Source organism: Vombatus ursinus, unplaced genomic scaffold (genome assembly GCF_900497805.2).
Source record: "Vombatus ursinus unplaced genomic scaffold, bare-nosed wombat genome assembly UNPS02014799.1, whole genome shotgun sequence".
NCBI lineage: Eukaryota > Metazoa > Chordata > Mammalia > Diprotodontia > Vombatidae > Vombatus > Vombatus ursinus.
In genome coordinates this window covers 33,852,887-33,878,843 of record NW_020954577.1, presented here as the reverse complement: position 1 = coordinate 33,878,843, position 25,957 = coordinate 33,852,887, and the positions used below count along the sequence as shown (strand labels likewise).

Below are 25,957 nucleotides of genomic sequence, written 5' to 3'. Positions count from 1 at the left end.
TATCTCTCTCCCTGTTTGCAGAATACTGTGGAGGTCTAAGGTACCGAATGTTTCGAAAATTTCAATCAAGGAGGAGAGGAAGCTAGAAGCTGACACGAAGTCTGAGAGTTCAGTATTCCAAAGAGAATCCTCAGAGTTTTCAATCAGTGGAACTTTCCAAAAAGCTGAAGCAGGAACAGCTCAGAACACCCCACTCTTTAAAAGGTCAACCTATAGGTTCAGAGATGCTTACAGGTTCACCATTCCCTGTTCGTTATGCCACCAAGAACTTCGTCCATCTGAATTTTTTGCCCATAAAAGACAGCACAAAGCCATGACTGTGATGGGCTTTAAGATGACAGCTGGGGAAAAAACAGAAAGACAAAAGGTTATAACACAGAGGCATTTTCTAATCTCTACATTAATTGAAGCCTATTTGTACAATGAAAAAACCAGACAAAACATTGACAATGCTTGTGAACTCCTTTGTATGCAGCACATACCTTCCTATTACAAGATTCTTAGCAACTCTTTCAATAGCTCTGTGCACCTTAGGAAAACAAAAAACCCACTAGTTAATGCTGTTGCCATCTGTGAAGACCAGAACAAGTCATGGAGATCAGTAATGGAAGACAGATATACTTTCCAAGGCAGATACGGGAAAAAATCCAATGTGTGTTTTTTTGGTTTGTTTGATGGACATCATGGCTCTGTGGCAGCTGAAACCACCGCTGTCGAACTCCCTAAATTTTTTCTGGACCAACTTGCTCAATATGATTATTCCTATAAGCTGACCAAGAGAGAACAAAGATTTGTCCATTCTTTTGACACAGTGTTTAAGGAGGCTTACAGGAGACAAGAATACTTGTTTTCTTCCCAAAAGAGAAAGATTTCAGCTTCAAGCTGTGATTATGAGTGGATCCATAGGGCCTTTGCTAAAGCTTTCTGGAGGATGGATAGAGTTTTGAAACTTGGGAGGAAGGAAGTATCCAATTTCTACTGGAGCGGCTGTTCAGCCGTTGCCTGTTTGCTGGAATTCGAGGACGATTTTGGTAGTAATACCACTTCGCAAACTTTGAATCTCACTGAGGATTCAGAAAAGGAGATGGAAGAAGAGAAGGGTTTTCAGCTTTCCAAACAATTAGAAAGTAACTTTGGAGTATTACATATTGCTAATGTTGGTAAGTAAGTTGCTCAGTGATAGCCCAAAGTTGGCCTTATTTTATTTCTTAGTAGCAAAGAAAATGTTTAGTGAAGAAAGAAATATATGACCAATACATGCCAAATTTCAATAGTATTCAGTTCAATTCCACAAACACTTATCAAGTGACTCTGAGAGTAGAGGCAACTAGATGGCACAGTAGATAGGAGTGCTGGCCTGGAGCCAGGAAGACTCATCTTCTTGAGTTCAAATCTGGCCTCAGATAGTTACTAGTTGTGTGATTCTGGGCAAATCACTTAACCATGTTTGCCTCAGTTTGTAAGATGAGCTGGGAAAGAAAATGGCAAACTATTACAATATCTTTGCCAAGAAAATTCCAAATGGGTTCATGAAAAGTCAGATACAACTGGACAGCAACAACTGAGAGTAGAGCATTATGTTGTGCCATGGGAGAGATGTAAATTCTAGAGATAAGAAACGGTTTCTTCCTCCAAGGAGACTACAGCCTAGTAGGGGATGTAACATACACATAAATAAGAACAACACTAAATAATTTAAGATGAGTGCATAAGAGAAGGGAAAGAAAAGAATTGTGGGAAGTCTGGGGACAAGTTATTGCTTAGTGGGGTAAATCAGTGAAGATTTTCTAGATGAGGTAGAATTTGAATTGGACTTTGGTCCAATTTGGTTTGGTAGCAATCCAATAGTTTGGGGTGGAGGGCAGAAAAGAGGAGAGTATTCCAACAAAGGAAACAGTGTGAGCAAAGACATTGAAGTGGGAACATGCAGGGTGTACAGAAAGACAAGGAATAGTTTAGTTGTTTTTTGGTGAGGCAATTGGGGTTAAGTGACTTGCCCAGGGTCACACAGCAAGTGTCAAGTGTCTGAGGCCAGATTTGAACTCAGGTCCTCCAGACTTCAGGGCCAGTGCTCTATCCACTGCACCACCGAGCTGCCATCAGGAATAGTTTAGTTGGGCTGGACTATAGGATATTTGGAGGGCAATCATTAAAGATAAAGTTGGAGAAGTTGGCATTGTGCTAGACCATGGAGAACAAAGTATGTTATATGCCTGATTGGCATGGAAGCTGTTAAATGGTTTTGAGCAGAAGAGCAACGTGGCCAGATCTCTACATAAAGATGTATCAAGGAGAGTTGTGGAGGATGATTTGCAAGGAAGCAGGGAAGAGGGTAGATTTGGGAAGATCTATCAGGAGAGAGTAACTCTAATTAGGGTGGTGGCAATAGAACTATACAGGAGAGAAGAGAAGTCTGAGACAAAGTAGTTAGAGAACTGAAAGGATTCTGTAACTGATTAAATATGTGAGGGAAAGACAGAGCGAAGTGGAGAACCTGGGGTCTCAGCCTTGAGGCCACATGTGGCCCTCTAGGTCCTCAAGTGAGGACCTCTGAGTCCAAGTTTTATAGAACAAATGCTTTTATTAAGGGATTTGTTCCGTGAAGTTTGAATTCAGTCAAAGGGGTGCACTTGAGGAAGTAGAGGGCCACGTGTGGCCTCCAGGCTACAGGTTCCCCGCCCTTGACATAGAAAATATCAAGATTAGGAATTTGCAAGATGAGATGAATGGTGGCACCAATGACAAAAAAAAAAAATAATAATTAAATCAAGAGAAAACCAGATTTAAGGGGAAATAGAACAATTTGTTTTTTTTAAATATTTTATTTTTTCTAATTACATGTAAAATTTTTTAAACATTTGTTTTTTTTATTTTGAGTTTTAAATTCTCTCCCTCTCTCCTTTTTCTCCTCCCTTCATTGAGAAGGCAAGCAATTTGATATAGGTTATACATGTGCAGTCATGCAAAACTTATTTCCATATTAGTCATGTTGTGAAAAAATACAGACCAAAAAATAACAAGAAGAATATGGAAAGTTAAAAGAGTATGCTTCAATCTGCATTCAGACTTCATCAGTTCTTTCTCCGGAGGTGGATAGCCTTTTTCATTATGAGTCCTTCAGAATTGTCTTAGATCATTGTATTGCTGAGAATCGCTGAGGCTTTCACAGTTGATAATCATACAATATCGCTATTGCTATGTAAAATGTTGTCTTGGTTCTGCTCACTTTACTTTGCATCAGTTCATGTAAGTCTTTCCAGGTTTTCCTGAGAGCATCTTGCTCATCATTTCTTATAGTACAATAGTATTCTAATTCTATCACAATCATATAGTACAACTTGTTCAGCCATTCCCCTATTGATGGACATCTCAATCTCCAGTTTAACATTACAAAAAGAGCTGCTATCAATATTTTTGTACATATAAGTCCTTTTCCTTTTTGTGTGTGATCTTTTTGGGATAGACTTAGTAGTGGTATTGCTAAGTCAAAGGGTATGCGCAGTTTTATAGCCCTTTGGGCATAGTTCCACAATTTGGGTTTCTGATATGTTGAATTTGGTGGGCTGATAGGAGTTGCAAGTAGAAATGTTATTTAGGCAGTTGAAAATGTGGATCTGGAGCTAAGTCAGGGTTGGTGGCATAGATATTCAAGTCATTTATATAGATGAGAGCTGAAGCCCTAGCAAGGAAGGGGTTTGAAGAGAACACCTTGGGGACTACCAATTTTAAGAGGATGGGAAAAAGAGAGATAGGAAAGGAGAAGAGGGAGTGGTCAGAGAGGAAGAAGCAAAACTAGGTAAGTGTGGTGCCTTTGAAACCAAGGAAGGTGAGAGTAACCAGTGTTGGAGGTGGGGAGGGGAGGGAGGAGTTAGCAGTGTCAAAAGCTGCTGAGTGATGGAGGCCTGAAAAAAGGCCAATGGGTTTGGCAATGAGGATGTATTTGGTGATCTTTGTTTTTCAAAGTTTTCAGTAGTAATAGTTGTAATAATAAAGCTAGCACTTATATAGCATTGGAAAGTTTGCAAAGCAATTTATACATATTATCTTATTTGGTCCTCATAACAATCATTGTGAGGTACGTGCAATTCTTATTCCCTTTTTTGTAGATAAAGAAATTGAGTACAAAACAGGTTGCTCCTAGTGTCTACGGGATAGGAGTCAAACTCAGGTCTTTCTAATTCCCAATGCAATAGGCTAAACACAATGCATTGTAAGATCAGTAGTAGGAGAGAGTGGGTGGTGAGGCAGTGGAGATGACAGGTGTGGACAATGTTTTGAAGAAATTTGGACCTAAAGGGGAGGAGGAAAATGGGATACGATTGATTGGTCAAGGGTAAGGTTTTTGTTTTATGTTTAATTTTAAGGATTGGAAAAACCTAAGAATGTTTCTAAGTAGGTGGGAATGAATGGGTATTTAGGATTCATGAGAGAGAAGAGTGATCATTGGAGCTGAATTCTAACAGAAATGAAGGGGGAAAGAAAGAAGGAAGTTCTGAGTAGTCACTGAAGGGAGTTGAGGAAACTGTCATAGGATCTCCTCAACCTTCTCAGTGAAGCAGAAGGTAAATGGGGCAGGGTGGGGGGGGCAGGAAGGAAAAGTATTGCATTTGTGGAGTTGGGGAGAAAGGAATGTGGTGGAGAAAAGATCGCAATCAGTAAGATCAGCTGAAGGATATGAGCAGCAGTGAGAGCTCAAGCAGGGAAAAAGAAAATGCAGATTTAATGAAATTGAAGTTGAGGAAAGGATAATCTCAGAAACAAGGGTTCTTAACCTTTTGCGTGTCATGGATCCCTGTGGCAGCCTGGTGAAGCCTAGGAACCCCTTCTCCAATAATGTTTATTGCCTACATTCATAATAGAAGGAAAGGCTAAATTTAGTTAGAGGTTAGATATTATTTTTCCCCATTCAAATTCACTGATCCCCTGAAATCTGTCCATGGACTCCTGGGATGGTCCCAAAGACCCATGTTAAGAATGCCTGTTCTAAAATGTCTTTGGAATTTAAGATAACCAATAATATTTTTTTCCCATTTAATTTACAACACAAGCCCATTGCTTCTTTTCAAGATAACTGAAACTATGTTTCTTCTTTTTTTAATAGTTGTAAATTTAAAAGTGTTTAATGTCTTATTTTTACATAATTTTCAGTTCCAAAATATCTTCTTTCCCATTCCCTTTCCCAAAGAGCATCACTTGTAACAAAGAATAAAAAAGAAAGGGGTAAAAAACAGTTTGGTAAAACTAAACAGTGAATTAGTCAAATCTAGTTACGGGAGGCTCTCCACCCATAGTGCCTCACTTTTGCAAAGAAAAGAAAGAAGGTGATCCTTTTGCTCATAATTTCTTTAGAACCCAAATTTTCTCATTTCTTAAGGAAACTGTAAGTCTAGTGGTTCAAATTGGCTTGCTTATTTTGGTAATTTCCAGCTTACTTTCAAGTAAGCTGAAAAGTCTAAGAGACCGAGGTGAGGAGGTCGCATTTTCCACAAAGGTGGGGGTGGGGAGGAAACAGTTGGCTCAACTGGGTAGTACAGTGCCTGCAGAGGAGTAATGAGTAATAAGCCTGGAAAGGTCATTTGGACTACTTAATTCACAGGGCTGTTGTGAGACTCAAAGATAATGTAAGTAAAATTTAAAGTGGCACTTTGTATGGGTCATTTACTAACTGATCAGGACACACGTTCTCATGAATTTCTACTACTATTAAAAAAATAATAGGAAGCTAATTTTACCGATCAATTCCCCAAACACATCATGCTAAGAGTGTCTATTTCTGTGGTACTTTAAAGTTTGCAGAGTGCCCGTCTTATAATAACCCTTTTTAAACGTATACAAGTGAGAGTAGTAGTATCCTAATTTTCCCAATTAGGAAACAGAGTCTCAGAAAGGTAAAGTGACTTTCCTAGGTCACACATTGAAGTATCCAAATTAGGGTCTTTGAATCTATTCACTAAATCTAATGCTTCTTCCATTAATTGAACCAAGTTGCCTTGTCATATGACAAGCTGAATTGTATATACAAATAATCTTTTTTTTTAAAATAAGTATTGGACCTATGATTTAATTGGTGGAGAGAGATTCCCAGGTGAGCAAACTCCTTCCACCCATGCACTTCTGTGCCACTTATATCATCTTTTTGCCCCTCCTCTTTAATATTTATTTTTAAAATTTTGAGTTCTCAATTTCTCCCCTGCCCTCCCCTACCCATTGAAAAGGAAAAGAACCTATATGTTCTAAAATGTTTACAGCAGCTCTCTTTGTGGTGGCAAAGAACTGGAAATTGAAGGAATGTCCACCAGTTGGGGGATGGCTGAACAAGTTGTGGTATATGATTGTGAGGTAATATTACTGTGCTGTAAGAAATGATGAACAGGTTGATTAAAAAAACATAGAAAGACTTTCACAAAATAATGAAAATTGAAATGAACACAACCAAGAGAACGTTGTGTATAGTTACTGTAATATTGTGCAAAGAATAATTATGAACAACCAAGTTATTCTAAGTATTACAAATACTCAAGTCATCTACAAAAGACCTATGAAGATGCTATCCATCTCCAGAGAAAGAACTGATGAATAGAAGTATGCATAGCGTGGTTTTACATATATTTATAAATCTGTGTCAAATGGTGGCCTTCTCTTGGGGTGAAGAGGGAGGGAGGGAGATATTTTTAAAACTTAAAATGTAACAAAAGAAAAAGCAAGCAATATGATACCCACTCTACATGTCTATATTATCATGTTGCAAAAAAACAAGAAAATATGTAAAGAGAACAAAATATGCTTTAGTCTGTACTGAGTTAATTGGTGAATAGCATTTTTTTATCATAAGTCCTTTGGAACTATTGTGGATCATGATATTGATCACAGTTGCTGTAAGTTCTTTTTATGTGGCAAAGAATTGGAAATTGAAGGGATGCTCATCAATTGGGGAATGGCTGAACAAGTTGTGGTATATGATTGTGAGGGAATACTACTGTGTATAGATTATTATATGCTGAATATATTATATATTGCTATAAGAAATGATGAAGGGGATGCTTTCAGAAAAACCTGGAAAGACATATATAAGCTGATGCAAAGTGAAGTGAGCAGAACCAGGAGAACATTATACACAGTAACAGCAATATTGTAGGATGATCAACTGTGAATGGCTTAGCTATTCTCAGCAATACAATGATCCAAGACAACTGAAGGACTTATGTTGGAACGTGCTATCCACCTCCAGAGAAAGAACTAGTGGAATCTGAAAGCAGATTGAAGCGTACTTTTAAAAAACTTTATTTTTCTTCTTTTCTTTTCTTTCTTTCTTTTCTTCCCCCCTTTGGTCTGTGTTTTCTTTCACAACATGACTAATATGGAAATGGCGTATAGGGTGTTCAGGGAAGACTAGTACCTCTGGTGTGGGGGCTGCTGAGCCCTTTTCGGGGCTGCTTTCCACCTTTGGTGTCTATCTGATTCACCAAATTTTTAACTGTGACTCCAAGAAGCTGTAACATGCAGAGCAGCCACACTCTAGCAGACCATTGTGCAGACAGGCTAAATTAGGTTGAGGTTAACTGAGGGGTCACTAACCCATTGGTGAGTTAGTGGTGTATCTATCCCAAACGTGTGAAGATTTCCTCTGGCAGAATAGGCAGATGAGAATATTTTGTTCCAGTGGCCATGAAGGCAGCTGAAGCAGGCACTATGGAGTGCTCAGAGCTTGGTCAGACATCAAAGACTCTAAGACCATTCACTGCATCCTAGGCCATTGCCAGCTGTCTTGCCACTAGACTTCAATGACTGGAAAAGATAGTGAGGCTGGTGACTTTGCACAACTCTGCCTCACTTAAATACAATTTATGTGGGAGTCAAGACATCACCCATACCATTTTACCATTTTTACTTACCTCAAAGTCCTGTGGTGACAGGCAAGTGACTGGGAACTGTAGTCACAACCCTGCACACAGATGACCCAGGCTATAAGATCATTTTCTCACTGGACTGAGGCAGCAGTGGGATTTAGTAGCACCCTGGGTGTCTAAGCAGTTCCTTTAAATGACTACACTGCCCTCCTCCTAGCATATGGAAGGGGCTAGAAAAGGTGCCTTAAAAATTGTCTGCTTCACTCAACCCTGGCCTTCTAGCTGAGTTGGGCAAAGAACCTATCCTAAGATTGAAACACACACACACAAAATGTATAAAAACTTTTGTGAAGATGTTTCCACTCACCATCGGTACATGGGATATGTGAGTGCTCATGGACAACATGAAAAACCAGAAAGAACAGCTCGTTTTGAGAGAACTCAGTAGTTATCACATTCAAATAGCAGCCTTGAGTGAAACAAGGCTGGCAAATAAAGGCCAGCTGACCAAAGTCGAAGCTGGATACACATTTTTCTGGAGTAGCCGCAGTGAAGGGGAGCACTGTGAAGCTTGTGTAGGTTTTGCAATTAAAACTTATCTAGACAACAAGCTTGTATGCCTACCAAAAGGAGTGACATGCTGCTGACAGTGATTGTCATTTGCGGGAAAGCACTAGACATCAAAAGTGCCTATGCTCCCACCATGACAAACCTTGATGAGGCTAAAGAAAAAATTTTATTAAGACCTGAATATCTTTATCATCAATGGGCCAAAAGAGGAGAAGCTTATAATTCTGGGTGACTTTAACGCCAGAGTAGGCACAGACTATCAGACATGGCAGGGAGTCCTACAGAGGAATGGAGTAAAAAACAGCAACAGCAATGGTGACTTACTACTGAAGAGTTGTTTGTATCTCATGACCTACTCATTACCAACACTGTCTTTCATTTACCTAAATGCAATAAAACTTCATGGGTGTACCCTTGCAGCAAGCATTGGCATTAAATAGACTATGTCATTGTAAGGAGAAGAGACAGGAAGGATGTGAAAGTGATGGAGATCTGTGGCACAGAGTGCTGATCTGATCAGAGACTTAATCCTCTCCAAGCTAAACATTTGCATTCAACAAAAGTGGTGGCCCCAAGGTAAGATGACTGCTAGAAGACTAGAGCCCTTCTCCAAGTATGAATGGTTGGTTGCTAACTTGGAGAGAAAACTGAGCTAACATGTGGTTGGTGACAGTGGAGTAGAAAAGGAGTGGGCAGCTTCCAGAGATTTGGTGTACAACACTACATTTACTCATCTGGGCCAGAACACTCACCAATATCAAGATTGGTTTGATGAAAATGAAAGAGAAATTCACAAGCTGGTAAAGGAAAAACATGAACTCCATAGGGTTTGCCAGCAGGATAGTTCATCCATCTCTAAGAAGGCAGCATTTAACTCCATCAAAGGTAAAGTGCAAGAGAAACTCAGAGAGATGCAGGATTCTTGGCTCAGTAAGAAGGAAGATGAAATTCAGTTTTATGCTGATAGTAACAATCCGAAGGGCTTTTTATGATTCCCTAAAAGCTATTTATGGGCCAAAGACCTATGATGCATCTCAAAAACTCAGTACTGACAGAGCCACATTGATTAGTGATGAGGACATGAACACTTCTATAGTGTTCTCAACAGACTGTCATCAATCAATGCTGAAGCCTCTGACCATTTACCTCAAGTTGAAGTCAATTCCTCTCTAGCTGAACTTTCAATTGAAGAAAGGTTTTGAATGACATCAGGCTCCTCTCATGAGGCAAAGCACTTGGTGCTGATTCTATTCCAGCTGAAATTTACAAGGCAGGAGGTCCACTGCTCATGCCAAAGCTTTCTGAAATTTTCTGGGTTATATGGCAAGAGGAGGTTATCCCCCAGGAGTTCAAGGATGCCTCCATTGTCCATCTTTATAAAGGAAAGAGAAATCAGTTATCCTGTGACAATCACAGGAGGGATATCTCTCTTGGTCATTGCTGGCAAGATTCTTGCCAGAGTCCTCCTTAATAGGCTGATCCTTCACCTGGAAGATGGTCATCTACTTAAGAGCCAGTGTGGCTTGAGAAAGGTCAGAGGAATTATTGATATGGTTTTGCTGTCCAACAACTCCAGGAGAAATGCCAGGAGCTGAATAGAGGTCTGTACACAATGTTTGACCAAGGCCTTTGATACAAGCGAGGGCTTGGGGAAGATCATGGCAAAATTTGGTTGCCCAGAGGAGTTCATCAGTATTGTACTTTAATTTCATGATGTCATGCTTCACGAGTTCTGGATAATGAAAAATGCTCTCATGCTTTCCCAGTCACCAACGGAGTGAAACAGAGCTGTATGCTTGCTCTCATGTTTTTTAGCATGATGTTTTCAGCAATGTTGTTGGACACCTTCAATGAAGATAAAAACGGTATCAAGGACAGCTGCCAAACTGATGGTAAATTATTTTGACTTGAAAAGGCTAAAAGCCAAGACTAAAGTGCAGGGAGAATTGGTGCATGACCTTTTTTTTTTTTTTTTTTCTCAGATGACTGTGCACTCAATGCAGCCTCTGAAGCTGAGATGCAACAAAGTATAGATGGATCCTCTGCACCTTGTGCTAATTTTGGCCTAATGACGCCAAGAAAACAGAGGTTCTCCACCAGCTAGCACCACACCATGTTGGAAACATTGGTTACAGCAAATGGAGAAATTTTGAATCTTGTGGATCAGTTCACTTGTCCTAGGAGTATACTTTTCAGAGATGTACATCTAGATGATGAGGTTGACACACATATTGCCAGAGCTAGTTCGGTGTTTGGGAGGCTCCGAAGGGAAAGTGTGGGAGAGGAGGTTATCACGCTTCCTCAAATTGAAGGTCTACAGAGCCATTGTACTGACCTCATTGTTGTATGCCTGTGAAACCTGGACAGTATACCAGTGCCATGCCAGGAAAATGAATGGCTTCATTTGAATTGTCTTAGGTAGATTCTGAAGATCACCTGGCAACATAAGGTATGAGATATTGAGGTCCTTTCTCAAGCTGAACTGCCAAGCATTCAAACCTTACTACAGAGATCACAACTCCAATGGGTTGGCCATGTTGCTCAAATGCCAAAAGTACATTTCCCTAAAAAGTCTCTTTTATGGAGAATTCACACAAGGGAAGTGCTCACATGGAGGTCAGAAGACACAATACAAGGACACTCTCAAGGTCTCTCTGAAGAACTTTGGAATTCATTTTGAGACATGGCAGGCACAAGACACGGCATGCCTGCATCAAAGAAGGTGCTGTACTCTATGAGCAAAGCAGAATTATGGTAGCTCAAAAGAAACATGAGCTGTGCAAATTTAGAGACATCTCCACTCCAAATGTTCACATGGACTATTTGTGCCCGACTCGTGGTAGAGCCTTCCAAGCTCATAATGGTTGGGTACACTGTACCTTGACCTCAGTAGTGATGCCATTTTGGTCCTCTTTAAGAACAAAGGACAACCAAATAACCAATATGGAAATATGTTTTGCATGACTGCACACATATAACCTGCATCAAATTGCTTGCCTTCGCATTGAGGGGGGAGGGGAAGGAGAGAATTTGGAACTCAAAATTTAAAAAAATGTTAAAATTGTTTTTACATATAATTGAAACAAATATTTGAAAACAGAAAAAAGCTGATGCGTATATATATATATATCAGTTTTATGTATATATATATGTATATATATACACACATACAGACACACATTTTTCTACAAATAAGTTCCTTTTCCTTTTTTTTTTAAATCTCTTTGGGTTACAGACTTAGTAATGGTTTCGCTGAGTCAAAGGGGATGCGGCTTTGTAGCCCTTTGGGTGTAGTTCCAAATTGTTCTCCAGAATGGTTGGATCGGTTCACAATTTCACCAACAACACATTTGTGTCCCAATTTTTCACATCCCCTCCAGCATTTGTCATTTTCCTTTTCTGTCATCTTTGCCAATCTGACAGGTGTGAGGTGGTACCTCGGAGTTCTTTTAATTTGCATTTCTGTAATCAATAGTGATTTAGAGCATTTTTTTATATCACTATCGATAGCTGTGGTTCTTTTCTTCTAAAATCTGCTTGTTCATAGTCTTTGATTGTTTATCAACTGGAAAATGACTCTTATTTTTATAAATTTCACTCAGTTCCCTATACATTTGAGAAATGAGACCTTTACCAGAGAAAGACCTTTCTGCTTTCCTTCTAATTTTGGCTGCATTGGTTTTATTTGTGCAAACCATTAAAACAAATTTCATATAATCAAAATTATCCATTTTACCTCCCGTGATCCTGTCTCTTGTTGGTCATGAAATCTTTCCTCATCCATAGATTTGACAGACACAATTTCCCACGTTCCCCTAATTTGCTTATGCTATCACCCATTATGTCTAAATCATGCACCCATTTTGACCTTATCTTGGTAATACAGTGCGAGATGTTGTTCTATGCCTACTATCTGCCAGACTGCTTTCTAGTTTTACCAGATTTAAAAAATCAAATAGTCAGTTCTTGCCCCCAAAGTTTGGATCTTTGGGTTTCTCAAACATTAGATTACTGTGTTCGGTTACTTCTGTATATTATAAACCTAATCTATTTTACTGATCAACCACTTTATTTCTTATTTAGTACCAGAATGTTTAGATTTTTACTGCTTTGTAACATAGTCTGAAATCTGGTCTTGGTAGGTTGCCTTCCCTCACCCTTCCCCTTTTTCTTCCTTGATTCCCTTGATATTCTTGACCTTTTTGTTTTTCCAGATTAATTTTATTATTTTTTTCTAAGCCACTTGTAGTCTCAGAGAGTTGTCTAGAACACTGGGACGTTGTGTCTTGGGTCTCACAGCCAGCATGTGTCAGAGACAGGATTTGAACCTGTGTTTTCCTGGATTTCCTGGATTGTTCAAGCCTGTCAAGTTTTGACCCAGTTCTGGCATTTGAATAAAGAACAGGCTTAACCTTAAGGGAGGGCTTCAGTCAAAAGCAGGCCCAACTTGCCTAAGATCCAGGTCACTTTGAAGTCTATGCTGGAATTTAAGACTGCTTGAAGACAGGACTACTAGTCCTAGAATCACAGTCCATAGATAGACCACTATCTCCTCTTAGATTGGAGCAAAACTACTGGGATTGTTCCCTAACCAATCATAAAGAGAACCGAGATTAGATGATCTGCCACCATGACAGGATTACCTGTCCTTTTTTTTCAGGAAAGATGGGGAATATAACTTTGCTTTTTTTTTTTTGAGGGGCGGGAAGGGAGCCCAGTTTTGGGTAAAGTATGCTACACTTAGCATCGGGAAACACCTGTTCAAGTCCCAGGCCCACTATTGGCTAGGAGACCTAGGTAAGTCACTTGTCTTAGTTTCCTCATCTATAAAGGGGGGATATTTTCACTACCTGGCTCTGCTACTTTATCTACACAAGGTTGCCGTGATCACCAGAGGAGTTAACCTGTGAGTTAATCACAATGAGAATAAAGTGTTGTGTAGAATTTGTAGTACTGCAAAAAGGCCCACTCTGATGCCTTATGTGGATTGCAGTTGACTCTAGATTAAAACAAAACACAAAAACAAAAAACTAGTAGCAGAGTTAAAACTCTGACTAGTACGACCAAGCTGGAAAGGCTTTGAGAGAAAATCATGGTGGCACATTCTGCCTTCTGTCCGAGGATTAGCCTGCTTAGCCAAGTACAGAGTCATCACCAGTAAGCTAGATGTTAGGTGATGAGTCAACTCTTGGTCATGACATTGCACAAAGCAAAAGTGTCAGATGGCCCTCCGTCCAATCCATGGGGATTGTTTTTAGATTGTCGATAAATGTTTACCCTCAATAATCTACTTGTGACATTCTTGTCCAATGACTGAGTTGACAATACTATTGGAAGAACTGTATCACATCAAGACAGATAATTTCATTATAAATGAAATCAGAAGACATGAAGTTCAGAAACATGCAAGAATGGTTCACAGGTTCTCCTTGGGGAGGCAAGGAGCTGGTTTCATTCTGAGTCCAGAGAAAACACAAACATGGCTTCCAGCTGACTTAATAATTTCATCTTACTGTGCTCACAAAAATAAGCAAAAAAAGCAAAACAAAACAAAACAAAAAAACAAAACCAACACCATGAAGAGAAATGTAGCTTATATGCTAACATCTGTTGCAGGCTGGAAAATTAAAGTCTACAAAAGAACTTCCTAAGATGAAGTATATGAGCTTTTTTTGAAGTATATGAGGACCTAGGTTCAAAACTCACCTTTCATACTAGGCAAACTGCTTAATGTAACTGGGCCTCAGATTCTTCATCTGTAAATAAGTAGACTAGATGGCCTTTAATGTTCCAGCTTCTAGAAGTATTATTGTTCAATCATGTCAATATATACCTTGATATTTGGTGACATCAATGCAGAAATGGGGATAAAGGAGGATGCTGAAAATATTTCATTCAGATTAAGGAATGAGTCCGGAAGTTTTTAGACTATATAGAAGCATTCTATCTATATATTATGAAAAGTTTCTTCGAGAGGAGGCTTAAATGATGCTGGACATAGAAAACAATGAACACCATTGCAAAAAATGAAATCCATGTTATCTTGAAAGGAAATGACTAGTTACTGACATGGAGTATCTCATCAGAATCAGATGTTTGTAGGCAGACGATTGACTTGTTAAGTAGAAAAATAAGAAAATCAGAATGAAGATGGGAAGTTGCAGTATGTAATTACAATTTTAACTGATCTACTCAAAGTAGTTACACTGAAAAATGCAAACAGATAAAGGAAAAGACACTGGCTTCTACCCAAGTTGAACCAATGTAAAGCAGAGGACTATATTAAAGAAGTTACTTGAGCCAGCAAACACTTCTGCTCCTTGCCAAGCAGAAAGACACGGTAGCCAAAGGTAACCTAAATTTAAAGTTTAAAAAAAAAATGTTTTCAAAATCCTAACAATGAAAATGCAGGAAAATTAAGAACACTATTGCCTCAGAAAAGTAATAAACAGGGGAGGGGAAAAATTGAGATTGCAGAAAGCCTGCCCTAAGACCCTTTGACAGTAGAATCATCACATTTGGACTCACATCTCAGATCCTTATGCTAAATGGGGAAGTGAAAATGGCACCAATGAGGATCAAAATGAAAAAAAAAAAAAAACACCTGTGACAGCAATAGATGGAGAGGAAACCCATGCTGGAGGAGATAGAATTCTGAAGCATTATCTGAATAAAAGAGGAATATATAGAATTACTGGGGGGAAAATCACTATCTAAAAAAGGAGGGAAGCCATTAATGACTATTGAGTCACGTGCTGTTCTTATACCCATAAAATCCTTGTGAGGATGACATATACAAGTACTGAGGCTATCCACAATGAAAATATAAAATAACTCATAATGAAGTACAAGGGAACCTGAGTTCTCAAAGAATTACAGGCTTGGAAAGTTTTACTGTAGATAGGCTTTTGTAAATGATTTTCTACAGCATATTACAACTTCATAGCCACACATTATCTGAAAAGTAGAAAATATGGGATCTCAATATGTTCCTCATTTGATCAGAGAAGTCTGACTTGGATCACAGTGCAAACTTAAAGGCTTGTCTTAAAGCATTTCCTGTATGCATAGGTTAACATTGTATAAGATTGCTTGATATAACAAGAGGTAACACCATTCAATGATTGTTGACCATTTTCATTAATGTCAAAGGTGTTTGTCAACGAGGATGTAACGGAAGAGGTATTTCCTATAGGTGCTAAACTCCGCCAGAAGCTCCTGTGTGCTGACTGACGTCTGAGATCTTAGCAACACAAATCTAGAGCTGAAAAGGATAGTAATCCAGTCCAAAGCCTTCACTTTATAGATAAGGAAAGGGAGACCCAGGGAGGATAAGTGATTTTCATAGGGTCACACAGATGGCACCAGAAATGGGATTTGAACTCATCTTCTGAATCCAGAGCCAGTGGCTCATAAGTTTAGAGCTGAAAGGGAACTCAGACGCCACGTACTCCAACCTTTTCATTACGGATGAGGAAAGTGGAGTTCTGGGAGGTTAAAGTCCCTTGCCCAGTCACAAAGGTAGTAAACAAGACGACAGGATTTCCTTAATGAGAACTGTCACCAATCAAGAATTAGTCCTAACAATCCAAAACGGGGGAAAATCCCAAGTAGAAGAGGACTGCTTATTGTCAACTAATATCCAGTTGGATGAGAGCCAATCATTGAGTTGTTAGAACAGTATATTTCTTAAGACAATGAACTGGGCCTAGAAGTGAGGTGGAAGAAAAGAGGCTGAATTTCATTAAGGAAACTGAAGCATATTCAATGATTCCAAGGCAGTTCTTGAACAAAGGCTCCCTTTTAAATGCCGTGTAGATGGGAATTATGGAATACAACAATTGCCAAAAAGTACAAATGCTACTCATCACAATTTATAGTTTTAAGTTGTTTGGTTACCCTGGGTGGTTATGTGATTTGCTCATGGCCAGTAGCCATATCATAATCAGGTCTCAATGACTCAGACCAGTTTTCTATCCACTATGGCACACTCTCAACATATAACAAACCACTAAAATGCCCTTCTCTTTTCCTAATGCAAAAGACACTTCTGCCTTAGTTACATTCCATCCATACCAACATTCCTCAGTCTAACTTTCAGACTGATTTGCTACATTTACTGGGAATGTTACTAGATAGAGCACTCGGCTAGCAGGAATCGGAGGGTCTCCATTCAAATCTTGGTTCTTACACATGCTAGGTATATTACTTTGGGCTTCAGTTTCCTCAACTGTAAAATTATGGAATTAGGAGTACATGATCTCAAAGGCCCTTCCAAGCTTAATATTCTAAGATCCATGAAATTTTGCTAACAGTTACTGACAATTTGACAGGCTAGCAATAAAAAAAGGATTTTCATTAATGTCGTTATATAAATGGCATGCCCTGCAGGAGGCCAAGCTACTAGAAAATATTTTGGGGTCAAATTTTTGTGTTCAGTTACATTACGCTCTGTATTAAAAGTAAAATTTAAAAAAATATGCTGAGCAATTCTTTTACATTTATAGTTTTCCAGTTTTCAGAGAGCTTTCAAGTATATTCATAGATATTCAAGTATATTCCGTTTGTCACCTCCACTCCAATGATTGTCCCTAACTTCTGTTCAATTCAATGAAAGTAAGCTCTGCATACCATTAGTGACAGTTCTGTTAGCTAATAAAAGCATTCCAAAAATATTAAGATAATCCAATTTTAAAATCACTTAATGATCTTCTTTACAAAGTTACATAAATGGGGGAAAATCTCAAAAATAACTAAAGCAATATTGTTGTCCCTCACTGTTACAGAATTGTGATCCTGAAGAAGATATAAATTAAAATTTGTAAACAAAATAAAAATTTGAATGCACCAAAACTCTTTTAAGGCATCCTGAAATAATATTTAAAGTTATTTAGTAATAGAAATAATCATCCCTCACTACTTTATATTTTCTATGTTGGATTTACTTAAAAATGTAGTATATTTCATTTTCAACGTGGATATTACAGCTGATGTCTGTGAATAAGGTAATGAACATTATCAGGTTGGACATCTTTTAACACTTTTGTTCCCAAGTGGTCTATTAATTTAACCAATTATTTAATCTGCCAAAGTTATTAAAAAATTACCCGCCATACTGAGGAAAAGACATTAAGTCAGTTGGATTATCAACAAAAGCATCAGGAGAAATGGTTTATTTTATTGATCAGTACCAAACTTAAGCTTTAGATTTTAATCATGGACATTTTTCATAAAAATTGAGTTTTACATTGAATTAAATGAAGCTATTGCTTTAACCTTTGCTAATCAGCATCTTATCTCTAAAAGGATTCTACAAAAATAGGCATAAACCAATGTACTTTCTTGGATCTTCATACGTGTATCAACATTACTAAAAAATCCTAAAATGCTCAAAATTTCAGAATGACAATATATTTTGAGAATTAGTGCTGGAAGAAACCTTACCATTGAATCTGCCTTCTTTAAAAGGCATCAAACATCCTGTGACTTGTCTAAGATCCCATAGCTGAGTAGTGGGGAAGCCAGGATTGGAATCAAGATATTACGTGGCTGATGGGGAAGCTAAGTGATGCAGTGGATAGAGCACTGACCCTCAATAGGAGGATGTGAGCTCAAATCAAATCTCAGATACTTGACGCTTACTAGTTGTGTGACCCTGGGCAAGTCACTTAACCTTGATTGCCTCCAAAAACAAAAAATTACGTGGTTAAGGCCAGTATTATTTCAACTATCTATCAACTTACCCAAAATGCTAGACTTTTTAGATGACTATTACTCTTGTGTCTCCTTAAACTTTGTAGAGTGCTTTACCTAGAGTGTTCGCATTTGATCCTGATAACCACTTCATGAAAATTAAAATTTTATTTGAGTAAAGGAAGGTTCAGGCCATTTAAATGACTTGTCAAGCTTATATAGGGTTGGAGATGGTACGTCAGTCCAGGTCTTCATGACTTCATTCTACTCACTACAGTCATCCTGTCTCTTCCTAGACTAAGAACTATATTTTAAAATTGGGGTTATCGTAAACACATTTTAAAAAGTTATGTTAGCCCTACTTTAAAATGCAACCAATTTATTAGTATTAAGGAATGTTTTGATATTATTTACTTTGAAAATATGTAAGTTGACTTTAAAAACGGTATGATGCACATAATTATTGCTGTATTTTGCCACTATAAAATTGAATTATTACTTTCTTCTTTTAAAAAAAACTTTAGGTAATGTACATGTAGTCTTATGCAAAGGTGGGCAAGCCTATCTTCTTACAAAAGAACATACAACTCGAAGCCTAAGTGAAAGACACCGTGTATTAAAGGAAGGAGGAAAAATCAGCAGCAATGAACCAAATGGATACACTGAAGGGCTTGTGCAAATAACTCGTGGGCTTGGGTTTCATGGAAATCCAAATCTGAGAAAGTCTGTTATTCCAGTACCCCAAACAATCTCTGTCCCTATAGATGACACGTGTCAATTCCTTATTGTTGCTACTACTGGACTCTGGGATGTTATAGATAAAAATGAAGCTGCAGCAATAGTGATGTCATTATTTAGCATATATGAGGAAATATATAAAACGACTAAACGAGAAATGCACAGGCCACTCTTACACAGAGTACCTTTTTTCCCTAGTATATCATCTTCAACTATTAGTGTACAAGATAGTAAAATCAAATTATTGTACCATAATACTTCAGCATTTCTTCAGAAAATGTCCCAGCAGAGCACGAATGAAAATTCACAAGTAAACAGCAAAAATGGAAGTTCTCCAACTTTAGAAAGATTGGATAAACATAAGGATTCAAAATCTATGTTAAATAGTAAAACAGAAATTTCAAGTTCAAGACCTTTTTATTTGTATGGTATTGAGGATAGTGATGAAACAAATAGCAGCACATCTCATGAATCATCAAATTCAAGTATAGCAGACGAAGAAATAAACAGGAATTTCTTTGATTATGCAGCAGAATATGTAAGTCATGGACTCGTCAAAGCTGCTCTTACAGCAGGTTCTAGGGAGAACATTACTGTGCTGGTAACAATTCTCAATGGATGTGGCTATCAGCTATGTGGAAGTGAAATCGGATCCACCTTCTCTTCTGGATCACAGAAGCATGTACCATAAGAAACCATAGGTACTATATTTGTATAGTACTGCATAACCTTGCTTTCATATCATGCGTGTAAATGTGTGTGTGGGGAGGTTGTAGGGGAGGGGGAAGAAGGGAACCGCTTCTCTCTTACATATATGGTACAATAAAGGTTTTGTGATTTAAAAAAAAAGAATGATAAATACAGTCCTGTTTTATACCACTTTATTAAAACCTGAGCACCTCAATATAAAACTAAACACGGGTGAACTCTCATTTTCCTTGCTAAGCCCCAATTACTGCAAATTTACAACCTGCACAAGTAAGTTTCCACTAGCAGTTCAACATTTAAATAGATTAAATTTTCTCTGACACACTTGGTAGATTTCATATAACGAAAATAACTAAAAGAATTAGTGCAATATATGGAACAGATCAAAGTAAAATGAACTTTAGAAAACAAGGCTGTAGAGTTCGTTATTGATGGACAGCAGTACTCATGTTACAGACACAGTAGCTTCATTTTATTACTGTTCTAGCCATGGAGGAATAACTGAAATCCTCCTCAAATCCAAGGGAGGAGGGGAGGGAAGCGGTGTAGAGGAAATAATTAGCTGTTTTAGTAACTGTACATTTTGCATACTTTTAAGCAACTCTTAAATATTACAGAACGTATTAAACATAAATGGAGACTACGATGCAGTACTCTATTTACAATACATTTGAAGATCCAAGTTTAAAATAATCAAGTTGAATGTACATAATTGTTAGTGCATTGACTAGATTATGTCCAAAAGGATAAAAAAAAAAAAAAAAATCCACCACAAAACAAAACAGAACCACCCCATGTAAATGGCTAGCAGTGATTAAAGAGAAATCACAGACACTTGGTTTGTTTCATTTTAGTTGAAGAGTTCTTATGTTTGAAGAAAAACACTTCTCTCTGTCAAGTTGCATTTATTAGTTTTGTCTTTATAAGAGAAAATGGGGATAAACTTGATTTTTATCACCATTTAAAAACAGGATAAGACGCTATAATTTAGATACCATGTACCAACTAAGGTTCATTTTTTTTTGAAGACATGGATGGCTAAGTTATTATTTTTTTTCTGTTTTTTTTAAATGGTTAAATTATTAAAATGTGGAATGTATACTTAAAATAGATACTGGAAGAAACTATCATTTTTATGAATACTGCAGATAAGCAGAAGTATCTTTAGGACCTGCTTCTAGAAAGAATTTATTTTAAAAGAACAACTTAAGGAGTCCCAATTCTGTGTCATAGATTGTATCTGCATCAATATGGAAATTTAGAGCAACTAGCTGGTTAATTGTGGGTCCGTACAATAATTCTTCTATATTTCTAATGGCAAGAACTGATTCCCCACCCCAACCTTCCAATGAAGTAAATATTAAGAGCTTCCATTTTCCCCTTCTATTGCTGAAACATTAGTCAAATAGTGACACATGCATGTTATTAAAAATTAAGTTCAAAACACATAAAATAATTCTGTATTAGAAACTTGACTATATTATAAGTCTCTTCTCCTTTTTGGAAGTTGTACTGGGCCAGGTTAAATGCTCCAATTCCACTGTTATTAATAATTAGGAAGCAGAAGAATATTCCAGATAGTTTAGTTACTACAACACTGACTCCTAGTTGGTTGTGTGGGTTCGGTAAGATCTACACCTCTTCCTCTGGCAGAATTGGCTCCTGGATTCTGTGGTTCATTCTTCGGCAACTTTTTGGCTGAAAGAGTAAACAACAAGAACTATCAAGATTAAAACAACTACAATTTACCTCAGCTACATACACATTTAAAAGGAAAGAAAGTCACTTGATGACTCCTATCAACTGTTTCATGGATAAAAGCTGAGATTCTGTCACCTTAACCTTCCCCTCCCCCAGCCCCGATTCCATTTGATAGAGATCACAAACAATGGCATCAAGATGTTGAGAGAATGCTGCTTAACACTGGGAAGGGGAGAGATGTTTCTCCTGTACCAGATTCCTACTAGGTAAAAGCTGCCAAAACAAGAGTTAGAATGGTGTCAAAGTGAGAAGAGCCCTATTTATAGGTTCTCTCTAAACTTCTGAAGGTTACTATATTTATCATTATGGCTGGGCCAGAGAGCAGAGTAGAAACCACTAACTGGTTGGTATAATTAATATATAAATTAATCCTGATTTGGAGAAACTTTTTTTTTTAAAACCTCAAATAACAACTTGAAAGCATATTTAGTATTTTGATGAATATTGTGAATAAGCTCTAAGTATATTCTAAATCAATTATTTAAAAGCCCAAATTGATAAATATGGTTATGACTTTCATCATTCTAGAATTCTCTTTACTACTATAATACTATCCTGAAATGACTAGAAAATAAAGTATCAAATATCACACACTACTCTAAAAGATCAGTGTAGCATTTGCAAGTTATATGTACAAAAACAAATGTGCTAATTATAGAAATATTTGAACATTATTAGGAAAGAAGATGCACGCAAGGGAGAAAAACGTGGGCATGGGAACAGTATAAAATAAGGAGAACACGAGATCAGAGATTATCATGGATGGGGTTCTCAGAGACTGTCTACCCTAAGCCCTCATGTGACAGATGAAGGTCATACAGTAAAGTATGTGTGGAGGGGATGCAAAGTGTGAGCATGTGTGCGTGTGTGTAGGGATGTGAATTCAATCTGCCTGACACAAAGACCAGTGTCTGATCTACTATGCCATGGAGAGAAAGGACAGGGGAAAGAAGGGGGGGGGGGGAGAGGGAAAAGAGAGGGGGGGGGGGAAGGGAGGAGGGAGACATACAGAAAGGGAAAGAGAGGGAGACAGGGAAACAGACAGACATACAAGGGGTTCAGTGACCTGCCCTAAGGCACAGCTAAAAGAATTTAGCAAAACTAGGATTTGAACACAGGTCGTATGCCTCTAAATTCAGTTCTATAAGTCTAGTTTTCTTTCCACTATATTTCATGTTCCCCAATAATTTGGATTTATTACTAATAACTGTCATCAGCACCTAGTAGGAAAATAACACAGAATGCTATAATAAGATCTTTAAATTCAAGATGGGAGGAACTTTTTCTTCTCTTAATTTTCATCTTTAATACCAGAATTTTAAGTCATATCATGGAGCAAAGCAGTTTAAATACTAAAGTTAACTATTCCTTCTGGTGGGGAGACAAGATGGTGGAGTGGAGGAAGCACTACAAGTGAACTCTCCCAACATTCCTCTCTAAACAACTTTTAAATAATACCTCAATTCGAATTCTAGAGTGGCAGACCCATCAAAAGGTCAAAGTAGCACATTTTTACAGCCTAAAACAATGTAGGAGGTCAGCAGAAGAGGTCTGTGACACGGAGGCAGGAGGCTGGCCCACGGGGCACAAGGTGGCAAAAAGAAACTAAAGGAATAAGAATAGGCAATGAGGAAACAAAACTATCAATTTTTGTAGACAATATGATGAGATACTTAAGAGAACCCTAAAGAATCAAGTAAAAAACTATTTGAAACAACAACTTTTGCAAAGTTGCAGGATATAAAATAAAACTACATAAACCATCAGCATTTCTCTATGTTACCAACAAAACCCAACAGGAAGTGACAGAAAGAGAAATTCTATTTAAAATTACTGAAGAGAATATAAAATACTTGGGAGTCTACCTGTTAAGACAAATCCAGGAATTACAGGAACACAATTACAAATACAAAACACTTCACACAAATACAGATCTAAACAACTAGAGAAATATTAATTGCTCATGGGTAGGCCCAATATAATAAAAATGACAATTCTATGTAAATTAATTTACTTATTCAGTACACACCAAAGTATAAAATAATTATTTTATATAGAAAACAAAACAAAACAAAACATTTATCTGGAAGACAAAAGGTCAATAATATAAAGGAAAGCAATGAAAAAGAAAATGTGAAACAAAGTGGCCTAGCAGTATCAGATCTCAAATTGTATTTCAAAGTAATAATCATCAAAACAATCTGGTACTGGATAAGAAATAGAGTGGTGGATCAGTGGAACAGATTAGGTACAGAATACACAGTAGTAAATGACCATAGTAATTTAGTGTTTGATAAATCCAAAGATTCAAGCTTTTGGGGCAAGAAATTACTATTTAACAAAATTTATTGGGAACACTGGAAAGCAGTCTGGCAAAAATCAGGCACAGACCAACAACTCACACCATATTATCAAGATTAGATCAAAATGGTTACATAATTTAGACATAAAGGATTCTACCTGTCAGATCTATGGATAAGGAAAGAGTTTATAACTAAACAAGAGATAGAGAGGATCAAGGGAGGTAAAATATATAATTTTGATCACATGAAATTAAAAAAGGTTTTGCACAAATAAAACCAATGCAGCCAAGATTAGAAGGAAAGCAAGAAACTGGGGAAAATTTTTTTTTACATCAAGTTTCTTTGATAAATTAGGCTTCATTTCTCAAATATGTAAAGAACTAAGCCAAATTCTTAAAAATAAGAGCCATTCCCCAGTTGGATATGAACAGGCAAGTTTCAGAAGAAATCAAAACTATCAAAATATATGAAAAAATGCTTTAAATCACTATTACCTAGAGAAATGCAAATTTAGACAACTGTGGTCCTAATTCACACCTATCAGACTGGCTAAAATGACAGAAAAGGAAAATGACAAAGGTTGGAGGGGGATGTGGAAAACAGGGACATTAATATACTATTGATAGGGTTGTGAACTGGTGCAACCATTCTGGAGAACAATTTGGAACTATGCCCAAACTATAAAATTGTATACCCTCTGACTCAGCAATGCTGATAATAGTTCCGTATCCCAAAGGGATCAAAGAAAATTGAAAAAGGACCTATGTGTATAAAAACATTAGCTTTTATGGTGGCAAAGAATTGGAAATTGAGGGGATATCCCTTGAACAAGCTGTGGTATAAGATTGTGAGGGGATACTATTGTGGTATAAGAAACAATGAAGGGGACTGTTTCAGATAAAACTTTATGACCTGATGCAAAGTGAAGTGGACAGAAGAAGGAGAACACTGCACACAGTAACAGCAATGATCAGCTGTGAAAAACTTCTTTATACTTTTAATCAATACCATGATTTAAGACAATTCCAAAGGACTCATGAAGAAAAATGCTATCTACTTCCAGAGAGAGAAATGATGAACTAACCATGAGTACGGATTGAAGAATACTTCTTTCCACTTTTTCTTTTGGCACATGGCTAATATGGAAATATGTTTTGCATGACTTTACATGTATAACTAATATAATACTGTTTGCTATCTCAATAGGTGGGGAAGGTGCTGGAGGAAATTGAGAACTCAAAAGTTTTTAAAAACAATGTTAAAGTATAATGATTTTTTTAAAAAAGAAACTATTCCTTCTTTGAGACCTCACCCAAATCCTCAAATTCAAATGAGCATGGAGTACTTAAAAATCTTTCAAGAAGCTTACGGTTATGATTTCCCTGTTATATCAAACATTTGACAATTTTTTTTTACTATATCCTCAACATAAGTCATATCTCTATCCATGGACAACATTTTAAAGGCATTACCTCCACATAATCACCTCAAATAAAAGAATATTAAAACTTAAAGGGTAAGTTAAATAAGTTGTAGAATTCACATAATAACAGGGTATATTAAAGATTTCCAGTGATAAGAGTCAGAAATGGGCCACAGAAACTGATGGAATGCGCAATTTCTAGGAGACGGAATCTATTATTACTTGATCAAATGAAACAGCACTTTTCATATTGGGAATCAAAGAGCTGACATGACAACCTACCTGGTGTCAGTTAATTAAGCTGAACAAAGTTTATAAAGTGCCTGAGGACTGTGTCCTTGCCTTCAAGGAGCTTCTAAGCGCAAGGAGACACCCACAAACAAACACAGGCAGTTAATCCTACATGGATTTTCATAAGTACTTTAGGAAGTTGAGAGACAAAGTGGAGTATGAAGTTTGGAAGTTAAATATTGAATTAAGAAAACAAAAGGTGTATTTTCGGGGGTCAGAGGAAAGTCCAGTTTTGTTGGACCACAAAGTATAAGAAGAAGATTGATATGAGAATATGAGATCATAGATTTAGCATTAGAAAAGGACCTTAAGGGGTTATATATTTCAAATACCTCATTTTAAAGGTGAGGAAACTAAGGTCCCAGACAAGGCAAGGAACTCAAAGTAATGGTAGAATTAGGATTCATACCCAAGTCCTTTGATTCCAACTCCAACACTGTTTTTTTTTTTACTTCACCACCCTGCAACCCTCCTTATTGGAAGGTTAAGATGGTGCCCAATTGTGGAAGGTCAAGAATGCCAGGCAAAGGAACATGAATCTGATTTGGTAGGTACTCCTTTGAATAGAGAAGTGACATGACCAGAGTAGCAGTATTAAGGATGGATAATATGGCATATCAGAA

The 25,957-nt window shown here is 37.4% G+C and overlaps 2 protein-coding genes across 3 annotated transcripts in view; one reads left to right on the top strand and one right to left on the bottom strand.

The window, feature by feature from the left end:
- PP2D1 (protein phosphatase 2C like domain containing 1) overlaps nt 1–19,610 on the top strand; it is a 31,014-nt gene extending 11,404 nt beyond the window's left edge. The window contains exons 2-3 of the mRNA XM_027872469.1: nt 22–1,160; nt 18,635–19,610. Of these exons, the coding sequence (XP_027728270.1) occupies nt 22–1,160; nt 18,635–19,539 (2,044 nt within the window). The 3' untranslated portion in view covers nt 19,540–19,610. The remainder of the gene's footprint in view (nt 1–21; nt 1,161–18,634) is intronic.
- Nucleotides 19,611–19,712: 102 nt separating this feature from the next.
- Nucleotides 19,713–25,957, bottom strand: part of RAB5A (RAB5A, member RAS oncogene family) — a 50,249-nt gene continuing 44,004 nt past the window's right edge. For both annotated transcript variants that reach the window (XM_027872470.1, XM_027872471.1), the window contains exon 6: nt 19,713–21,254. In XM_027872470.1, coding sequence (XP_027728271.1) covers nt 21,139–21,254 — 116 coding nt within the window. In that variant the 3' untranslated portion in view covers nt 19,713–21,138. The remainder of the gene's footprint in view (nt 21,255–25,957) is intronic.